This window comes from Ochotona curzoniae, unplaced genomic scaffold (assembly GCF_017591425.1).
Source record: "Ochotona curzoniae isolate NIBS_2020 unplaced genomic scaffold, NIBS_Ocur_1.0 scaffold_4701, whole genome shotgun sequence".
NCBI classification, from domain to species: Eukaryota; Metazoa; Chordata; class Mammalia; order Lagomorpha; family Ochotonidae; genus Ochotona; species Ochotona curzoniae.
This window is the reverse complement of record NW_024467122.1, coordinates 22738159-22757455: the sequence shown is the minus strand read 5'-3', so window position 1 is coordinate 22757455 and position 19297 is coordinate 22738159. Positions and strand designations below refer to the sequence as shown.

Here is a 19297-nt window from a genome sequence, read left to right as displayed (position 1 = left end):
AGGATGAGCATGCCATTCCTCAGGGCAGTTTCCACCCCCACTTCCTTAGTCTTAATACAGTCACTGCTAACCAGAACACTCCATGGTTTCTTTACTTTTCCACACCCAGTTTCTGATTTCTCCTTCCACCTGGAATCCTGCTGCTTCTTGACAGTCTGATTGCAATACCCACGTCATTGCTATAGCCATCATCAGTGCCCCATATTTAACATCCTCTACTGTAAGAAAGGTCACTTTCACTTCACTTAAGCAATTTCTAAATAGATTCTTACGTGGACCTTCATCTCTGTGATTGTCAATCCAATAGTTCCGTTTCCTACCTAGGTCTCCCTTCTTCACTACTGTACATATTCATCAAAATGAATGAACCTTCAGGGCCCTTTCCTAACTCTCCTCCAAGGAAACCAGCTTCTCAATGCCTGACAGCAGCTGCTCATTCTTTTCCCCCAAGATTCATTTATCTTTATTGGAAAGTCAGATTAATAAAAAGGAGAGACAGGGACTTTTCAATAGTTCTACTGGTTCACTCCCCAAGTGGCCGCAATGGCCAGAGCTGAGCCGATCTGATGCAGGAACTTCTTTCAGGTCTCCCACGCGGGTGCAGGGTCCAAAGGCTTTGGGCCATCCTCGATTGCTTTCTCAGGCCACAAATAGCTTGATGGGAGGTGGAACAGCCAGGATATGTAAAGATTTCATTTTTATTATTTTTTTATTGGAAAGTCAGATCTACAGAGAGGAGAGACAGAGAGGAAGATCTTCTGTCTGATGATTCACACCCCAAGTGAGCGCAACGGCCCGATGCTATGCCGATCCAAAGCCAGGAGCCTCTTCCAGGTCTCCCACGTGGGTGCAGGGTCCCAAAGCTTTGGGCCGTCCTCGACTGCTTTCCCGGGCCACAGGCAGGGAGCTGGAAGGGAAGCGGGGCTGTAGGGATAGAACCAGCGCCCATATGGGATCCTGGGCGCGCAAGGAGAGGACCTTTAACCACTTGCGCCACCGCGCCGGGCCCAGGAACAGCCAGGATATGAACCTGTGCCCATATAGGATCCTGGCACATGGAAGGCAAATACTTTAGCCACTAGACTACCGTGCCAGGCCCAATAACTACTCTCTTGTAGAATCTTCCCCAAATCCCAACTCAGCATTTGCTTACTTTATTAACACTGTTATTATACTGTTTATACTGTTCCTTAAGGATATTCATTCCTCCAAAACTTCCTCTCTACTTTATATTGTTCATATCAAAGCTCCTGGCTTTGGTCTAGCCCAATCCCAACTCTATAGTCATCTGGAGTGAACCAATGGCTGGACGATCTTTCTCTCTATCTCTTTCTCTCTCTGTTACGCTGTCTTTGAAATAAATCCTTTTTTAAGAAATATATTTTATTATTGTTATTAGAAAATAATAGTATTTATGATACAATTTTTACATATATGATGGAATCTGACACCAAAACAAAAGTAACAATTTAAACCAATAGGATAGATTCTACTGTTTTCCTTTCATTACGCTTATCATTTGAGATATCCTATAATGAATCCTCACATAGTAAGAAGCTGCTCACGATTCAACACTTACTTACTGTAATGATAGGATTTAAATAGAAACTTCTTCTAGAGGGTTCTGTTTTCACATACAGCAAAAAGCTGATCAATGTTAGTAGAAGAAACTGCAATACTCAAATACCCCTACCCCTATGGTTAGACGCCATCAGTGTTCCTGGGTAAGGGGTTCAGGCATTTATGCCTTGGTCACACAATTCAGTTGGATTGTTTCAGGTAAAGGGACTAATTGACCCAAGTGTTCTTAATTACTACCCTGGGAAGTCTTTTATTAAACTCCCAATTTTTTCATTTTTTTAAGAGCGAGCCACTTTCCAGGCACTGAGTCACCTGTAATTCATGAGCCAGTTCTTGGAGCTCCTTCCTCCTGTCGCACCTGTCAAGAGCTATTAAGAACTGAGTCCTCCAACTCCTGACTTTGTTACTGGTCATTCAACTATGAACAGCACATTCTCTAGCTCCACGACAACCCACGAAGGCCGACATTCATATTGCTATTTCCAATTTTTAAAAATGAGAAAATTCAGTACCTCAAGTTCAGAGTGGAATTATGTGGATCACACAGTTATGCAACGTATGCCGCTGACAAGCTGCAGAGGCAGGATGGGAACTACGCAGCTTGGCTCGCTGTTCGCACCCACACAGTAACGGTCCTCTATCATCCCCGTGCCCAGCACATGACTGATGGTGAACATCCGCTTGTTGAACAAATGTTTTTGCTACAGAATTCATTGATACACAGCTAAATGTAATGTTAATGAAGTGTATACATTATACAAACTCACACACACACATTGATATACGCATGCATGTGTGTGTTCCATACATGTATACATCTGTATGGGTGTGAATTTTGTTTCCGGGTGTATATTATAAACACATACGCAGCCCTATTTTCCCACTCATAAGTACTCTTCACACCTACACTTGCTACTCTTTCTTAATAGCTTTAAGTTGTTTCTTCAATCATTACAATGTTCAGAAACTCTTTCTTTCCTCAGTCTGTTGTAACACACAATTTTGTACTTATGGCCTAACATCTATCCTTATTTTAAAAGAGACTGTAACTTATTAGGGGACAAATAATATGACTTATACATTTTCATATTACTTCAGATTGATATAAAATATGGTTTCAATGAAAAAATATATAGATCAACAACCTGCCAACAACTACCCTCCACTTTCCCAGCCTCTGATAACCACCATTCTACTCTACACTTCTACATGCTTTAGAAGAGACGATAGAGTACCTAACTCTTTGTGCATTACTTAGTTTTATTTAATACAGCACCCCTTGCATTCATCCTTATTGTTGGGACTTACAGGATTTCATGTTTTGTAACTCTGAGTTGCTCCAATCTGTATATAAACAATGGCTTATATATTTATCCCTGATGGATATTTCTGCTGATTTCATATCATGGGGGGATGTTGCAACAAACATGAATGATATTTCAACACATTGGCTTCATTTCCTTTAGCTATATAACCCATGGTGGAATATCTAGATCATAAAGTATTTTTACTTTTAATATTTTAAAGAATGTTCATACCATACTCATAATCACTGCCTACATTTCTACCAACAGCATCCATATTAAATAGAAGAAACACATTCAGGGGATAGATTATACCGAATGGTGACCACAGCCAATGATAACACTGTATTCTCAAAATAAGCAGAGAATAGATGTTAGGAATATACCAAAATGGTAACATGAGGTAAGATAGAGGTTCATTTGTTATGGTTCCATATCACAAGGCATATACTCCTCAAAATATCATGTTGTGTATTACAAATATATGTTAATGTTTCTGTTAATTTATCAAGAACAAAAGCCCATTGGGGGCTAGTGCAGTGGCATAGCAAGTTAAGGTCTCACCTACCATGCTGGCATTCTATATAGGCGCACTGGTTCAAGTCCTGGCTGTTTCATTTCTAATCCAGCTCCTTGTTTGTGTCCCGGGAAAGCAGACAAAGATGGCTCAAGTTCTTGGGCTGCTGTGCTCAAGAAAAGCTCACAAGAAACTCCTGGCTTCTTGCTTCGCATGGGCCAAGCTCTGGCCTTTGAAGCCATTTGGGAAGTGAAGCAGTCAATGGAAGATCTCTCTCTCTCTCTGTCTCTGTGTCTCCGTCTCTGTCTCTCCTTTTCTCTATATAGTTCTGCCTTTCAGAAAATAACAAATGTTTTAAAAATATTTTAAAATACACACCCAAATCAAAGAAACTAAAAGCACTAAGAGGGATTAAGTATGTGTGAATCCAATCTGTTGATCTTGAGGCACATGCGTCAAGTCTCATCGGTGAATCTGGAAATGAGCAATCCTCAGTGCCAAAAGCAGACATGAGGCCGTGATTCCTCACACTGCCCTCCACGCCAGCCGCTGCAGCAAATCACTACACTCTGCAATGCTGGATTTTGCTCTCACTGATAAATGAACTGTGTCGCTTTGTTTACCATTCTGTTCCCAACATTTACTCACTTGGAATCTGGCACACAGAAGTCAGTTGATGATTGTTTGTTGAATGAATACTGAATGACCCACTATGAACTGTACCATACGAAGCAGAATTTAACTGCCACAAGCAGTATTGTTCAGAGGCATTCTTTTCCAGATCTCAGCTTCCCACTGAAAACACTGCTTCATATTCAGAAAGAGAAAAAAGGAAGACACAGTTTGTTTTGTAACTCAGTTTTCTGACTGCAGCATACTGCCCTCTCTTGGCACTTTGCTCTATGATCATAGAGGCACCTGTTCAACTCGTCCTAAAGCATACATGGACACAAGCCATCACTTTACTTGAATTATGCTTTGAGAAAATTTGTAAGACCACATTGTTTAGGAAGTAAAACACGTTTGGAATGCAAACATTATTGTTATCTTGCATACATAAGACTGGCAATGGAAGAGGGAGATTTTAAAATATAAGATGCAGATTTTAAAATATACACCTATTCTAAGAACTCAGAAAGCATAAATGAGAGGCCTTAGTCTAAAGAAGGACAAAATTAAAAAAAAAAAAAACCTCAAAATCTATTTCCTGAAAAACATTAGCATCTTGGTTTTACTGCCAAGTACTCTTTGGCAACTAATCAGGACCTCCATGAACAAGATTTTACACTCCACCATAAGTTTGCCACTGAATTGGTCATTTGAACAGAGTATTTCAAATAATGCAAAAGATTACACCTACTTTCTGTTTGCAGACTTTTAGGAAAATAAAAAGTTATAGTATAAGTCATCAAAACATTCCAGTCAACATACAGAATATGGGTTAATACACTTCCAGGATGTTTTATGTACAGTTCTATAATTCCTCCTACACAACTGTGAAGTCTTGTCATTGGAAACAACACAAATGAGACCGGTGGTCTCATTATGATAAAGGAAACAAGCCAACTACAAAGTGGTAAGCGATCACATGATCTTGTCCATACACAGAGGCTGAAGACTGGATAATCTCACAGAATTTAAACAGTATAATGGTAGATACGAGAGGCTGGGGAGGGGGAGATGGGGAAAAGCTGACTCATGGGTACTATGTTCTAGCTGGGTAGCATTAAGAACTTTTGAGTTCCACTGGCACAGCAGAGCAACTGTAGATAAGAGTAGAAACAACACCTGAAAAATGTTTGAAATTAAAGGAAGTTTGTGTTTACTTCACTCATAGCCCATCTTCAGGTCTTGACTGGATATCTGCCAGAGTGACCTCAGGACACATGGATTTTTGTATTCTAAGGTTGCTGGCAAACCCAGGGCCCACAGATAAAAACCCAGCAGCACCCTCTAGTCAACTGCAATGTTTTTGCTTCACATGCAGTTGAACAGATTGAAAGGAGACTACATTTCAGCTACTTCAGTCCTTCATGTTGAGTCACACCAGTAGGTTTCAGAAGTTAAAAAGTATTAACCAGAATTTTCCACTCTCAAGAGAACAGGGGTCATTTTTTTTTTTCTGAAAGTTTGAAATATCAAGGCAAGATCAAATGTCATCCCTGACATTTGGCAAGCATTATTTTATTCAATTATCAAAGAAAAAAAAAACTTTTTGAAACTCTTGCCCCAGAGTTTGAAAATATGCTATTTTAATTTAAAGGCCTTCTCATCTTATATGTAAGAAGGTGCAAAATAGAAAAACATGCGCAATTGGATTATGAAATCCGTTACCCTTTCTCTATTTTACTCTACAAGAATCTTGCCATCTTTTCTTTTTTTTTAAAAAAAAAAAGATTTGTTTATTTTTATTGCAAAGTCAGATACAGAGAGAGGAGGACAGAGAGGAAGATCTTCCATCCATTGATTCACTCCCCACACAGCTGCAGTAGCTGAAGCTGGGGTGATCTGAAACCAGCAGCCTGGAGCTTCTTCCAGGTCTCACACACGGGTGCAGGGTCCCAAGGCTTTGAGCTGTCCTCAACTACTTTCCCAGGTATAGTGTGAGCCTTTAGCTGGCATCTGACCCCAGCTTCCTGCTAGTGTGCCTCCTGCAAAACAGCACGTATTGATGTCAGTAAGTAGGCTCCTGCCACCCACTTGGGAGACTTGGATTGAATTCCTGGTTCCACCTGCTATTGCCAGGCAATAAAGCAGTGGATGAGAGCACCCCTCTCTCCATCCCTCCTCTTCCACAGGTCTCTATTCCATGCCTCTCAAACATATAGGCCTCCTTAAATCAACTTATCCTGTTAATACTGCTTTGATTACAAAGGGAGATATCACAGATTTTGTAACACATTTTTTTAAAGTATGTGCTCAGAAAGTGGCCTCAAGTTCTAAAACAATCAGTAACAGGTTACTACTCTAGCTTTTACTTTATCTTGCATGAGTCAGAGATGTCAGATTAAAAAAATGTAAAAAATAATATTACATATACTCATCTTTAAGAAAACCCAAGCCATTTTAGTAGCGCACTTGATTTGAGCAGATAATATTCCTTCTCCACTTGTTGTAATGAAAAAGTGTATGTAGGGCAGAGTGGAAAATGGGAGTTTTTGCCTCAAGGGAGGAAGCCAGACTCAGACGGTTCATGACATGACTGGAAATCCTAACACGGGATGCTAATCTCCAGTCTCTAGCTGACTCAGCCACAGCAGGTGCTCCCTTAACCCTTGGCTAAGGAGTCCCACACAGCCCGTGCTCCATGTTCACAACAGCACTGTATTCAGTTTAACAATGGATTTAATTCTTTACAGTACCACTTAAATTCATAAATTGGTTTACATGAAAGAGAACCCTCTTTCATGTAATTTTAGAGGTGAGCTGTTTTTCTCCGTAACAACAAACAAACAAACAAACAAAAAACCCAGCAAAAGCAAATTAGCAGCAGGCTAGCATAGGCTGAAAGCTTTGTGAAAGATACTGCAACTTTTTAGTTTAAAAAGTATGCTCAGGAATTGATAACTTTCACCTCAAACACAATCTTGATATTAAAAATACATCAAATGAGCAGCCAGTACAATGGAGACAAGCTTCCACCTGCAGTGCCAGCATCCCATATGGGCACCAGCTCATGTCTGGCTGCATCACTTCTGATGCAGTTCTCTGCTTGTGGCTTGGGAAAGCAAAGAGGATGGCTAAAGTCTCTGGGCCCATATGCCTACATTGAAAACCCACAAGAAGCTCCTGGCTCTCAGCTTCGGATCAGCTCAGCTCTGGCCATTACAGCTATTTGGGGAGTGAGCCGGAGGACAGAAGATCCTTCTTTCTGTCTCTCCCTTTCCTTGTACAATTTTGCCTTCCAAAACAAAAATATATGCAATTCTTTAAAAAAAAATCACATTGATACAGGGGCCAGAACAGTGGCATAGTAGGGTAATCTTCTACTTGTGGTGCCAACATCATACATGGCACCAGTTTGAGTTCTTCATGCTTCAAATACAACCTAGTTTTCTCTGTAACTCTGACTTTCCCGTAAAAATAAGCAATGGATTTTTTTAAATCAATAAAATAATTATATAGATATATCTCCATCCCAAATTCTTTGATATACTTGGTGGGAACAAGTTCCAATTAGTGTCAGAAATTCTATTACTTTTTCATGACTGCTTTTAGAATGCAAGATCATTTTTTTTAGATTCACTGGTCAAATTTTCACCAAGTTCTTTCTTATGTCTATGTTGCAAATCTCTACTGCATTATTAAGTTCTTCAAGCCAAAGGCTTTGTGTTTCAGCTTGATTGCATACCAGAGCTTCTAGCAATCTGTTATGCAAGTAGCTGGTCTTTAATTAATACTGCAAACCAGCAGACTTGGGACTGGCCTGCCAGGGCCCCTAGTCCAGCAGACTCACAGCATGCCTATGATTTTCAGAATCAGATTGAATGATAGCAACCTAAAAGTAGTTGGCACAGGTGCAGAGTACTGAGGGAAAGCTGTCAGTTGCCATTCTCCTTGTGGCTGTAGGACGTGGGACAGAGTTCAGTGGGTGTTCAATGAATACACCTACAAAGGGACATTTCATCCGCAGTGAAGGGATAACAACCAGCTCCCTACAGATGGGGTTCAAATGACTTAAAATCACTTACACTGAGTAAGAAACAAGGACAGGGCTGAACTCGGGTGTGAGGAACGAGCTCCTCCATTAGGAAAGCTAACATTCCTTGGGAGCAAGACTGGGTGCATCACCAATGAACAACATTCATCAGCCATTCCTCATCTGGAGCTTCGAAAAAAAAAGTTGCACAATCCTGTGTTGACTCTATTAATAGGGTAATTACCACAACAGCAACTAATTTTAATGAGCATTGTAATTGCCACAACCTACAGCTGTAAGACCTTCTAAACCCAATGCTGATGTTTGGAAAAGATGGGTAGTTGGTAAGAAAATTATACTTAATTGGATTGATCAGAGGCATTATTTTTGTGCCATGGTTTGCCATGCTTCCAGAATTTTCCTTAGTGGGTCTACCCTACTCCTAAACGTTTCCGTCCAGAAGTCACTGTTGATAGAGCCAATAAAAAAATTTTTTTAAATCCCTGTCAATAATCTTAACCTGTGCAGTTTTTAATTCTTGTAACACTGGTAAATTGCGTTCATGGAATAAATTGATAGTCACCCAAATTGCCCACTAATTTCTTAGGTGAAAATGTAATTTAAAAAAAAAAATCTAACCGACAAGGACAAAAGCAGATCACTGCTTGTTCTGAATGAAATGTAAGGCAGCAATCTACCTGAGTGAAACTCAGGTGGGAGATGTGTGTTAGCAATAAGAATGCCTTCCAAATACTTAACAGATATTGGCAAAGATCTGTCTTCAGCATGAAGAGTGGCTGCAGGTATGAAAACTTATTAAACTAATGCCTCTGAATCTAATTTCTTTTTGAATTAAAAATAACGTTTTAATCAAACCCTAACCTTTAAAGTCGTGCGACCTCCATTACCCTGTGGACAACACAGTCACGGCCAGGAATAAGTGAAACAATTAGGTGAACACATTCCCAGAAATTCAAGTGTCCTCAAGAATCTGAAGGTAACATATCTGGGGTGGTGAGGAATTACTTTAGTCTACAGAGATCATACTCTCTCTTCCTCCCAAGCCACAGCCCCTGCAAAGACAGAGTGGGGCTCACAAGGTGTGGCCACTGCTTCTCAGAGCTTACAGCACCAGCAATTAAAATACAGACTGCTCGTCAATAATTCTGCAGGCGTTCATGTTATAATTTCTTGTTTTACATCTTATATTAAGTGGCAGGTCATAATTCACAGTGTCTGAGTCAATTAGCAGTAAAAACTTCAACCCAATTTAACAGCCAACCTTTCAAATCAAACTCTCCTGGACCAGTACTGTGGTGCAGCGGCTAAGCCACTGCCTGCAACACCAACCAACTTGAACTCCGGTTCAATGCCCAGTTCCTGCTAATGTTGCCCTGACAGTTGGAGAAGATGGGTGCTCCAAGCACTTGGGTCCCTGCACCCACATGGAATGCCTGAATGAAGCTGCTGGCTTTGTCCTGGTCCAACCCCTCCCATTATAGCTATTTGGGGAATAAAACCAGCAATGGAAGATCTGCATGTGTGTGTGTGTGTTTATGTCTCCCACTCATGCGCTCTCTCTTTCATTCTCCCTTCTTCCCTCTAATTCTGCCTTTCAAAAAAAAAAAAAAAGTTTTAAAAAAATGAACTCCTTTCAACTTCAAACTCACTATTTTAACCACTGTTCCTCGAAAAACTGTCTTCTCTTTTCCATGCCCTTAACCCAGATCTTCTCTCCGTAAAGGACACCTATTACATCCTTCTCCATTCTGAAAACCCTCTTGGGCCAAGGACTGTGATAGCTCCGGTATTGTTTCATCCTGGTGGTGAATGTAAAAATGTGCCACATTTCTTAAATGCTGGGAACATAGGAGATTCCTGAGTCAGGGACAAAGACTTTACTGCTCAAGTTTCGCATGAAATATGAGCTTCAGAATTTTGCTGATTCTCCTCCACGTGGGAGATCTGTGTTGGCACATGCAAAAGCTGAGTGTATGGGGAGGGGATGCCAGGTTGGGCGAGCCTACAGTATTGGTCCAGAAGAATCAGAGCAGAGAGTGGTCGGGGAGCGGCCACGTGATGCTGGGCCACAGATCTTCCATGTGGTCCGGAAGGTGGTCTGTGTTGGCCTAACTCAGACAAGCTCCCGTTTCTCCCCACTAATCCTCTCCATCTCAGTTTCTTCTATCTGTGAATGCAGTGGTCTGTTCTGTGCAAGACCACAGATAACATTCCTCCCCTGGAAATCATGCCTTCAAGCTGCTCCCACTCCAAGTCATCCCCACACCCCTTTACCCAGGCATTCTGTAGTGCTCCCTTTCCCCAAACCTGCCGATGGGCAAGGGTGGCCTGTCCCAGCCTGCGGTTTCCCACTTTCCCCACATTTCTTTAAAACAGAGTAGGCAACTATGATGGCAAACTGGTATAGTTAACGCAAATGTGGCATTAACCAGGCCCAGAATGTCCACCATCTGTGTAACACTTGCCCAGATACAAGACGAGCTACGCAGTTGCCCACCACTGGGGTCACATGTGTTCTAACCTCAAGATTTCTACTGAGAAGATATGTGCCATTTTGATCCTTATTTTTCTTTTATGTTTAGACTTTTTAGAAAAATTAAGACTCATCTGCAATGTTCAAGATCTCTGCTTTGCTCTTACTGCTCTAAAACTCTTCATCCATCTTCTTTCATGTGGACTTCATTTACAATGTTGCACAAGGCCCACAATGTCCCCTTTCTAATTAAAACCATATTTCCACCCATGATTGGACATTTCATTTAAAAAAATTCATTTTCATTTTAACTTACTTGGCCTTATTAATGAAATACCACATTTCTTACGTTCTTTTATGCAATATCCCTTTGATCATTAAGGCTTGTTTTGTTCTTTAAGACACCTTCAAATTTATTGCTAACACTTCTGATTTTTAATATTTTTTTAAATCACTGGAAAGTCCCTTGCTTATGTGTTCCTATTATTTTTACACAGGTATTTTTTTCTGAGAATTTTAGTTACAAATATTAACAATAATGGCTTGCTTTGTATATTAGGTCTTAGCCTTTTTGCTTATTTCCTAAATCCTTTCTGTCATTTTTTTTTGTCTTCGTCTCTCTCTTGTTTGTTAAACAAAATACAAAAAACTGTTTAAATGTCTGGCTACTGACACAGTCACATCTAAGAATTACTGCAAAACAGCTTGTTGGTAGCTCTGTTGATCAATAGGAGATTTTATTTTTCATGCCCAACGGGACTTCAAAGTTTGTGAAAAACAGGATTAAGTTTATTTTTAATGTTAAAAAAAAAAATCTAAACTCTACGCACAGGTTTTTCATCATAAACATTTCCCATTAACTTTTTGAAGACTCCTACACAGGGATTCTTAATGTAAATTCATTTTTAATTTCCAGCTCTGAATCTTTTGAAAGGCGTTAATGCTGTCTAGACTTTTCTTTGAGAAGACCCTCGGTTTTCAGACTTAACATTCTTTCCTAGATTTATCACTTTTTTTCTAGTGATGAGCCCTACCCCATCTCCTTTTAGATGGCATTAAATTTGAGGACCAGGATTCCTACAACGAAATGAGAGCAGAGACCTCCGAGTTTACCAAAGTGTGAACTCACTAACTGATTCAACTACAATAAGCTGGCTCTTCTGTGTTAGCTCATAGTTTCATAAGAAATCTATTTCTAGTATTGTAGGTTTCCTGACAAGGCAGGCTGCAGGAGTCAGGGTGGGTTAGACACTGCACTGCGGGCAACACGGAAGACGTGGGTGTATGAGTCTAACTTATGCTTTCAACCATTCTTGCGTTTTTAGACCCCACAATGTTTTCCTCTAACAGCCAGCTGGTGGCTCCGATTATTTGAGCTTTTCAAGGATTCCACAGCATGAGTGTGTAGTTCTGCCCTCCACACTGAGAGGTCTGATTTGGTGTGCTGAGGATTGAACACTCTTTCATTTGATTTTTTTTTTTTTGTCATGGAGTCTCTGATACTCTGGATGTGTTGCTTGCATTGTCCAGGTCACTATTTAACTCCCTTATTGTTGTTTTAGCACGGCTTCTTAGAGAAGAAAGAAGGAATGTTGAGTTTTAGTAGAGTATAGTCTACAGGTTTCTCTTATTATTGTTAGTATTCAGATTCTCAGAAAATATTTCTCAGCACCTGAAAAATTATAATTGATCCATGTTTGATCAGAAATACTTGTATAAAGGATGACATTAGATTTTAAATGAAATATTTACATCACTACATGGCTATGACATCTACCAGACTGTAAGGATTCAATTACTAAAATGTTAATGATTTATTTCAAAATAAAATGTAAGTTCTGAAATTGGGAAACATCATCATAATAATTTCTAATACCGCATTCTTGATTAAAACAGTAAAAAGTTAAACATTTGCTTTTGTAGTCTTTTATAAAAGTCTATGTGGACTAGCTTTTACCACTATAAAACCTTCCAGGAAGCTGTGTAAGAAGGAATTGCTAATGTGAAATAAAAAATCTCCCCAAGTGTGATGATGAAGTTGTCACCACAGTTTCACCAATATTTTACGACAGCCATCTAATAAAAATCACATCATTTTATATTATCCCACTGTAACTTCCTTTTCGGATCTAAATAGCTTCACTTATATAATGAGTGATTCGCAAGACATTTTATTTTAAGCAGATTTCAGTTCAAGAGTATGAAAACTGATAAACTAGAGATCTGGGATTTACTGAGGCATTGCCTAACTGGCTTCAGCTACCAGAGTAGGTCTACACGAAGCAAGAGCCAAGTCTCCATCCTGGTCTCCCGCAGGTGTAGCAGGGTCCCAAGTGGATAGATCACTTCTTGATGCTAGCCAGGCACACTGGCAGAAAGCTGGAATGGAACTGGAATATTGGGACTCCAATCAATACTCCAATACCGTGTACAGACATTGCAAATTGTGCCTTAATTTGCTGTTCCACAATGCCAGCCCTTGCAACATTGTATTTAATGAGTAACACTGAGATTTGCCAGTTGGAAAACTTTCCAAGAACACTGTGTTACAGTAACGCATGTACTAGCTATTAGTTACACCTGCATATGCGTCTGTTTCATAAGAACTCAATGCTAAATATGTGGCTATTATTACTATTTTTGTTAAATCAACATCTATATGCCTCAGTTTACTGTGGTAAAACTGATCCTGCAAATTTGAGGTTGTGGATTTTGTACTGTATGTCCTCCTATGTTCCAAGTTCTACCCGTGGAGTGCATTTAGAAAGAGAAACAGAAATTAGCAGCGTAGATAATGGGTCTAAATGAAGAGAATCAAAAACAAAAGTTGATCCTCCCATCTTGGAATTTTCTGAAATAATTAGCTTTTTTCAGATTTTTAAGATTCATTTATTTCAGAAACTTCTTTCAGAAAATAAAGCTCTCCACTTGCTTATGGTTTACAAAAATGAGTGTCTCATTCAATCATGCAACATCAGATCTAAAGTTAGAATTAGTTTTTTGTCACATCTAAAAAGAATATTCTAAAGATACTAACAATGATATCACATGTTATAAAAATTCATTAGACACAACGTACTTGAACATAAAAACCTCTGGTTGTCTATCAATTTTTATTTGGAGAAGGTAATTCTTCTAATAGATTTAGCTGCCTGTACAGCAAAATATGCTATTAAAGCATGTTTGACATTCAGTATCAAAAGAAACATATTCATTCAGACATCTAAAAATAGACACAAATAGCTAAAAACAGTGTCAGAATTTCTGCATTAAAACGATCAACTCTGGAGCTAAGGATGATGTGTCACTGAATAATAATCTATTAAACAGATGTCGCCTGTGCTCAGAGCATCCAGAATTCCACATGCCATTTTCTCAAATAATATAATTTTAGGCATGTTCTAATAGTAACCAAAGTATTACTGAAAATAGGATTCAATATGCTATGTATCACAGTGACATTTCACTGAAATACCACAGAACAAGATGTTTGTCAAGTTCAGGTGGCTTGAGAAAAGCCCCAAGGGAATTCAGAAGAGAAGAAAGTGACAGGGGTAGGGCCTTCAGCCTTGGCTGCACGGATGATGCTACATGCGCGAAACGGTGAAGAAAGCTGGGAAAACCAGAGGGAGCAGGGGCCAGGAAGGCATCCAATCTGAACCACAACACAAAGGCATACACCATTTTGGAAAAGAGACAGAAAGGGAGTGAAAGGAACAGGCACAGCACAAGATAATACTGAAAAGCTCTGCAATGAAAAGAGGAAAGAACGGTATTTTTTTTTTTAAACTGAAACATGTGATTTTCTTCCCTTTGTAATACAATTTAAGTTCAGCAGTACAATCTCATTTCCAAATCTACTGTGGTAAGCAGTATAGGTCAGAATCCCTTATTTAAAAACTTTGTGCAGTGTGCTTCCCAGTTCTTCCAATTTTAGAAAAATAATGCAGTACACACACTATCCCTTATAGAACACAGCAGGATGAGTGATTATACTCTACAATCAAAATATTTCTTGAGCAAAACATGTAATCATTCATAAGAAGTAGGGTAAACAGAATATCTTTATAATCAAGTTATTTGAGGTCAAATTTTGGCACCAAAGCAGTTCCTGCATCAAGTTTTGTGAACAAGTTGCCCACCTGCCACAAACAACACACAAAACAAATCCTCCAAAGTTTTCAGAATTTAGAATGGTGTTTAGGGTCCTGTATAGCTATATTTTAAAACTGCTTGGCCAAAATTATAATAGCAAGCGAGAGATACATATTGTAGAAAGTAGGATTATATAATTCATGTTCAATAAATTTAGTTTTATTTAAAATTATATGCAGATGAAAGGTGCTAGAAATCTAGAAATATTTCATAAAGAGAAAGGATGAAAGGAAATTGAATGCTTTGATTGGTATGTGAACATCTATGGCCACCCTGTGTACCCATGAAGGAAGGAAGAAAATGGCATGCTGGAGGAAGGTTGCTTAAAAATACGCCAGGGGATGCCTCAGGGACCAGATGACTCCAAAGGAAAATAGCATACAGGCTGTTCTCCCATTTTTCCAGGAAGAAAGTTAGGACCTGAATGTGGAAGGCAAATCATGATTGTTCTGTCACTTGATGGCTAGCCCCTGAATGATAGGATTCAGCATCGGGTCTGATAAATAGACCCTGTGTAACTTCAAGCCCTTTCCTGGCAGTGAAGTAGCTGGAAAAAAATGAAAAGGAAAAGAAAGCAAATAAGCAGAAATCAAGGACTCTTCCCTTGCCATTCATATCTGATTTACTCTAAGAAAGCAAAAGCAAAAAAAAAAAAGGTGTCTTATCTCACATTCAGATTTATAAAACAAGATTTATGTAACAAGACAATGGAATGATAGACTAATGTATGCAAAAGATCCAACTGAATGTTTGGGACCCTGATCTGTTCTGGGTCCCATAAGGAAATCCCAGTCATCTTAACTATATTTGTCAACAGTCAAAAAAAAAATAGGCAAAGGAGATGAATAATAAAAAAGAAATCAACCAGCACTTTGCAGGTGGCACTGCATTACCCAGGGACAGTGTTGATTATTTTCAACAGAACTGGAATAAAACAGACCCTCCCTAGAGAGTTTTGGCAATTCACAAGACAATTCAGTGCACACTGCTCAGATTCAGTCCACTTTAAAATAAAAACAATGGGATTCACATACGGATAAACCATCTAAATAACACAATCCTTTCTGCACACAAATAGAGACACAAAGCATGTGGAAACGAGAAGTTATTAAAAGAATTAGTAATGTTTTCCCTCCTCACTAATGCAATTCCCAAACATGCCATAGTGAACATCCTTGATATCAGAAAGTTACGACAAACTTCTCCTTTAGCAACACACATATATGTAAATGCTTAACTAAACTGAGCTCTATGATTTTTGAGAAAATAAATGATACAGGAACAAATAATCCCGTACTAGGCTTAATCCCATTCTTCTGGGACATTTACTCACAGTAGACATCCACTCTGATGGACTTGATCGCTGGGGACCCCAGGCCATTCTCTGCTTTACAGTAATACCGGCCTCCTTGGTGTCGCTGAATATTTGTAATCCTTAAAGTCTCATTGAAGACACTTGAGTCTTGGAATCTGTCAGAGGCACTTCCTGCTGTTTTGGTCCACCTGATCTGAGCAAGCATCAACAGAGATGGTTACTTTAGGTTGGTTTTCCCACCGAAAAACAGCAGTTAATGCATTTTGAGGAGTTTGCTTTCAGACCTGAAATACTGCACCTGCCGTCAAATGACTGAGGAAGTTTTTCAAACCATGAAGGATCCATTTTACATATTTAGCTCAGGTAGGCTCACTTGCTTTCTCTTTGGACATATTTCACTACATAATTTTAAATGTCCTAATTGATATGGATAGTTTAGACATATTACCATCATAGTTTATTGAGACTATGTAAAATTTTATGCACCTGGTTGATACAAGCAGGGTTTTGCTACTTTAAGAGTTTTTGCTTTAAAGAGCCCATAAACGATTTGTCTATTTTGATAATTGGAATTTATATCAGTAATTATTTTTGAAAATGATAAACTTGTTCAAGAAGTACATCTCTATTACACTGCCAAAACACTCTGAATCATGAAACATTTCATCACAAACACCATGCTTTAAACACAGCTGTGTAAAACCTACTTCATTTTTCTAGCAATAATGACTGGCATTCAACTCAAATTTTGTGAATCTTAGTTCATAAGACGTAAACAAAAGCTACATGCTGTTACTGTAATGTGAAAGAAAACGGGAAGAAAAAGGGTTTGATTTTCTATTTCTCTCCCTGTCTCTGCCATGCAACATATTTCTGTTCATTTCTATTGTAAGGTTGAATAATAGCTGGCAGATATGCTCTGCTCAGACATTTAATGGCACAAAGTCTTAAGAGTCAAACTTCTCTAACAGTGTCATTATATGTATCTATTTTTCATGTTAACTGCAATTTTCAACTTAATGGTATAACATATCTAAAAACCTCTGCACAACATTAAAATGTTAATATGAATATAATCCCTTTAAACATAAGTGAAATGAAAATGTTACTTATAGATTAACAAAAGACAAGTAAACTTCAAAAATAGATATTTACTCAACACCTTCTACTTCCATGGAATATGTGAATAAGCCAAAGAATGCTTGCTGTTTTCAAGCAGTTTATAGACATTAGTAATACCTCCATCAAAAGAACAGAAATTGCAAGGGCGATGTTTGGGAACTGTGCAAGTTCTGTGCTTTAAATTTCAAAGTTTAGAAGGTCACAAGTCAAGATTTAAATAATTACAGTATTTTGTCTTTCTACCTGGAGATCCTATGATAGAATCTAAGACGTAACAATAACTGAAAGATCAACATTTTCTGCTGTCGGTATTCTCTGCAGTTTTTAAGGTGACCATATTGCCCATCAGAGTCCCAGATCGGAAATTCCTGTCTCCAGGTTTTCCTTTTGTCTTCCAACCAAGGAAGACAGCAGGAGCCAGCAACAGTGGTGGCTCCAATGAGCAGGTTCCTGCTGTCTATGGTGGAAACTTCACTTGAGTTCCTGGTCCCTCACACTGGCTGCCAGAGCTGGCCATTGTGGGCTTTTAGGAATGAATCAGAAGAGACAAAAGCCCTCCCTGTCTCTGAGTTCCAAATAAATAGAACATTTTTTTTATTGGAATTTCAAGTTTTACCTAAATATCACAATATTCAAGTTAATTTGGAAAAACAAATATTTCAGAATCTAATGGTAAGCCCCAAATAAGAAATGTTATAGAAATAGGATAGCATTTTTCAAATAGTAAAAACATTAATAGAACACAATAGCTAAAACTGACACTGTGTTAGATATAGTAAAGAAAGGGGGATAGTGTGTGTGGGGCGGGGTATTTAATGGAGAAAGGGAGATAGAGAACTATGCTACAGATAAGTAGGTATTAAAATACTTGACATAATATACCTACATTCTTTAAACCTACTGAAGATATTTACCGGCTTATGTCTATTAGGATCACTGTGTTATAAATTCAACCTGAGAAAGTTCCAATCTGGCTTTAAATTATTTGACAAAAGAATGAAGTATCAACATAAATAACATTTTTGCATCAGAGAGCTATAGTTCCCCAAACAAAAAGTAATTGAGCACAATGAGTGATAGTGTTTTATAGTTCTGCAAATCTCTTAAAATCTGCCTTAAAGGAAAAAGGGTTCGTTGGATTACCACAGCTTCTGGATGCAGTCAATGTCAGCATGCTGTTCTATGTGAAATATAGAAAGAAAATCTGGTCTCACACTGATAATTAGTCAAAAAAGAAGCAGTGTTTCAATAGCAGTTTTAGATAATCCTGGATATTTTTCTTTGAAATCACACTAAAACTCCATGAAGGTATTTTCATTAACTTTTGCTTTCAAAGTAAACTCGAAAACTGTATCAGCAAACTTTTCCACTGTTACACTAAAATGCATCAATGCATTTTTATACACCAAATGGACCTTTGACATAAAATTGTATAACATAATACATTAGTCATTTGGGAAACACTTTCAGTGAGTTCACAGTAAATCTTCCAAACACTGACACATCTTGCTAAACAACATAAAAAGTCACATTTTCTATTATGTCTTTTCATACGAGGCTTCGTGTGTAAGCTATCCCTCTTATTTTGGCAGGTTTTCTAAAATTCTCTCATTCTTGAAAATATTAATTTTATAACTATCAGAAAGCAGTAAAGTATCTTCTTTCTGCTTTTTTTAACATTTACTTAATTTACTTCGAAGTCAGAGAGATGGCGAGACAGGGGAGTGGCATAGAGAGATCTTCCAACTGCTGATTCCCATTCCAAACGGGTGCAAACAATGAGGGCTAGGCCAGACCTAAGCCAGGAACTTCTTCCTGGTCTCCTACAAGGGTACAAGGACACAAATATGTGGGTCACCTCCTGCTGCTTTTCCAGCACATTCATGGGGACCTGGATTAGAAGTGGAGCAGCTGGGATTCAAATTAGTACCCATAAGGAATGCCGGCATCACAGGCAGTGGTTTTACCAGCTAACCTACAACACCAGTCACTAAAGGTAATTCCTTTAAGATAGTCAGCTCATTATTTTTTTAGCCAGAAAATATTTATTTACCAAATGCTTGAAGAGCCAGTATGATGGCTCATTGGGTAGGTAAATCCTCGCATTGCACGTTTTGGGAGCCCATATGGGTACTAGTTCGTGTTCCACCTGCTTCACTTTCCATCCTGC

The 19297-nt window shown here is 38.7% G+C and overlaps 1 protein-coding gene across 2 annotated transcripts in view; it reads right to left on the bottom strand.

Moving 5' to 3' along the window:
- The window catches only part of MDGA2 (MAM domain containing glycosylphosphatidylinositol anchor 2), a 665568-nt gene that overhangs the window by 277777 nt on the left and 368494 nt on the right, over positions 1–19297 (bottom strand). For both annotated transcript variants that reach the window (XM_040969572.1, XM_040969573.1), the window contains exon 3: positions 16024–16198. In XM_040969572.1, coding sequence (XP_040825506.1) covers positions 16024–16198 — 175 coding nt within the window. The remainder of the gene's footprint in view (positions 1–16023; positions 16199–19297) is intronic.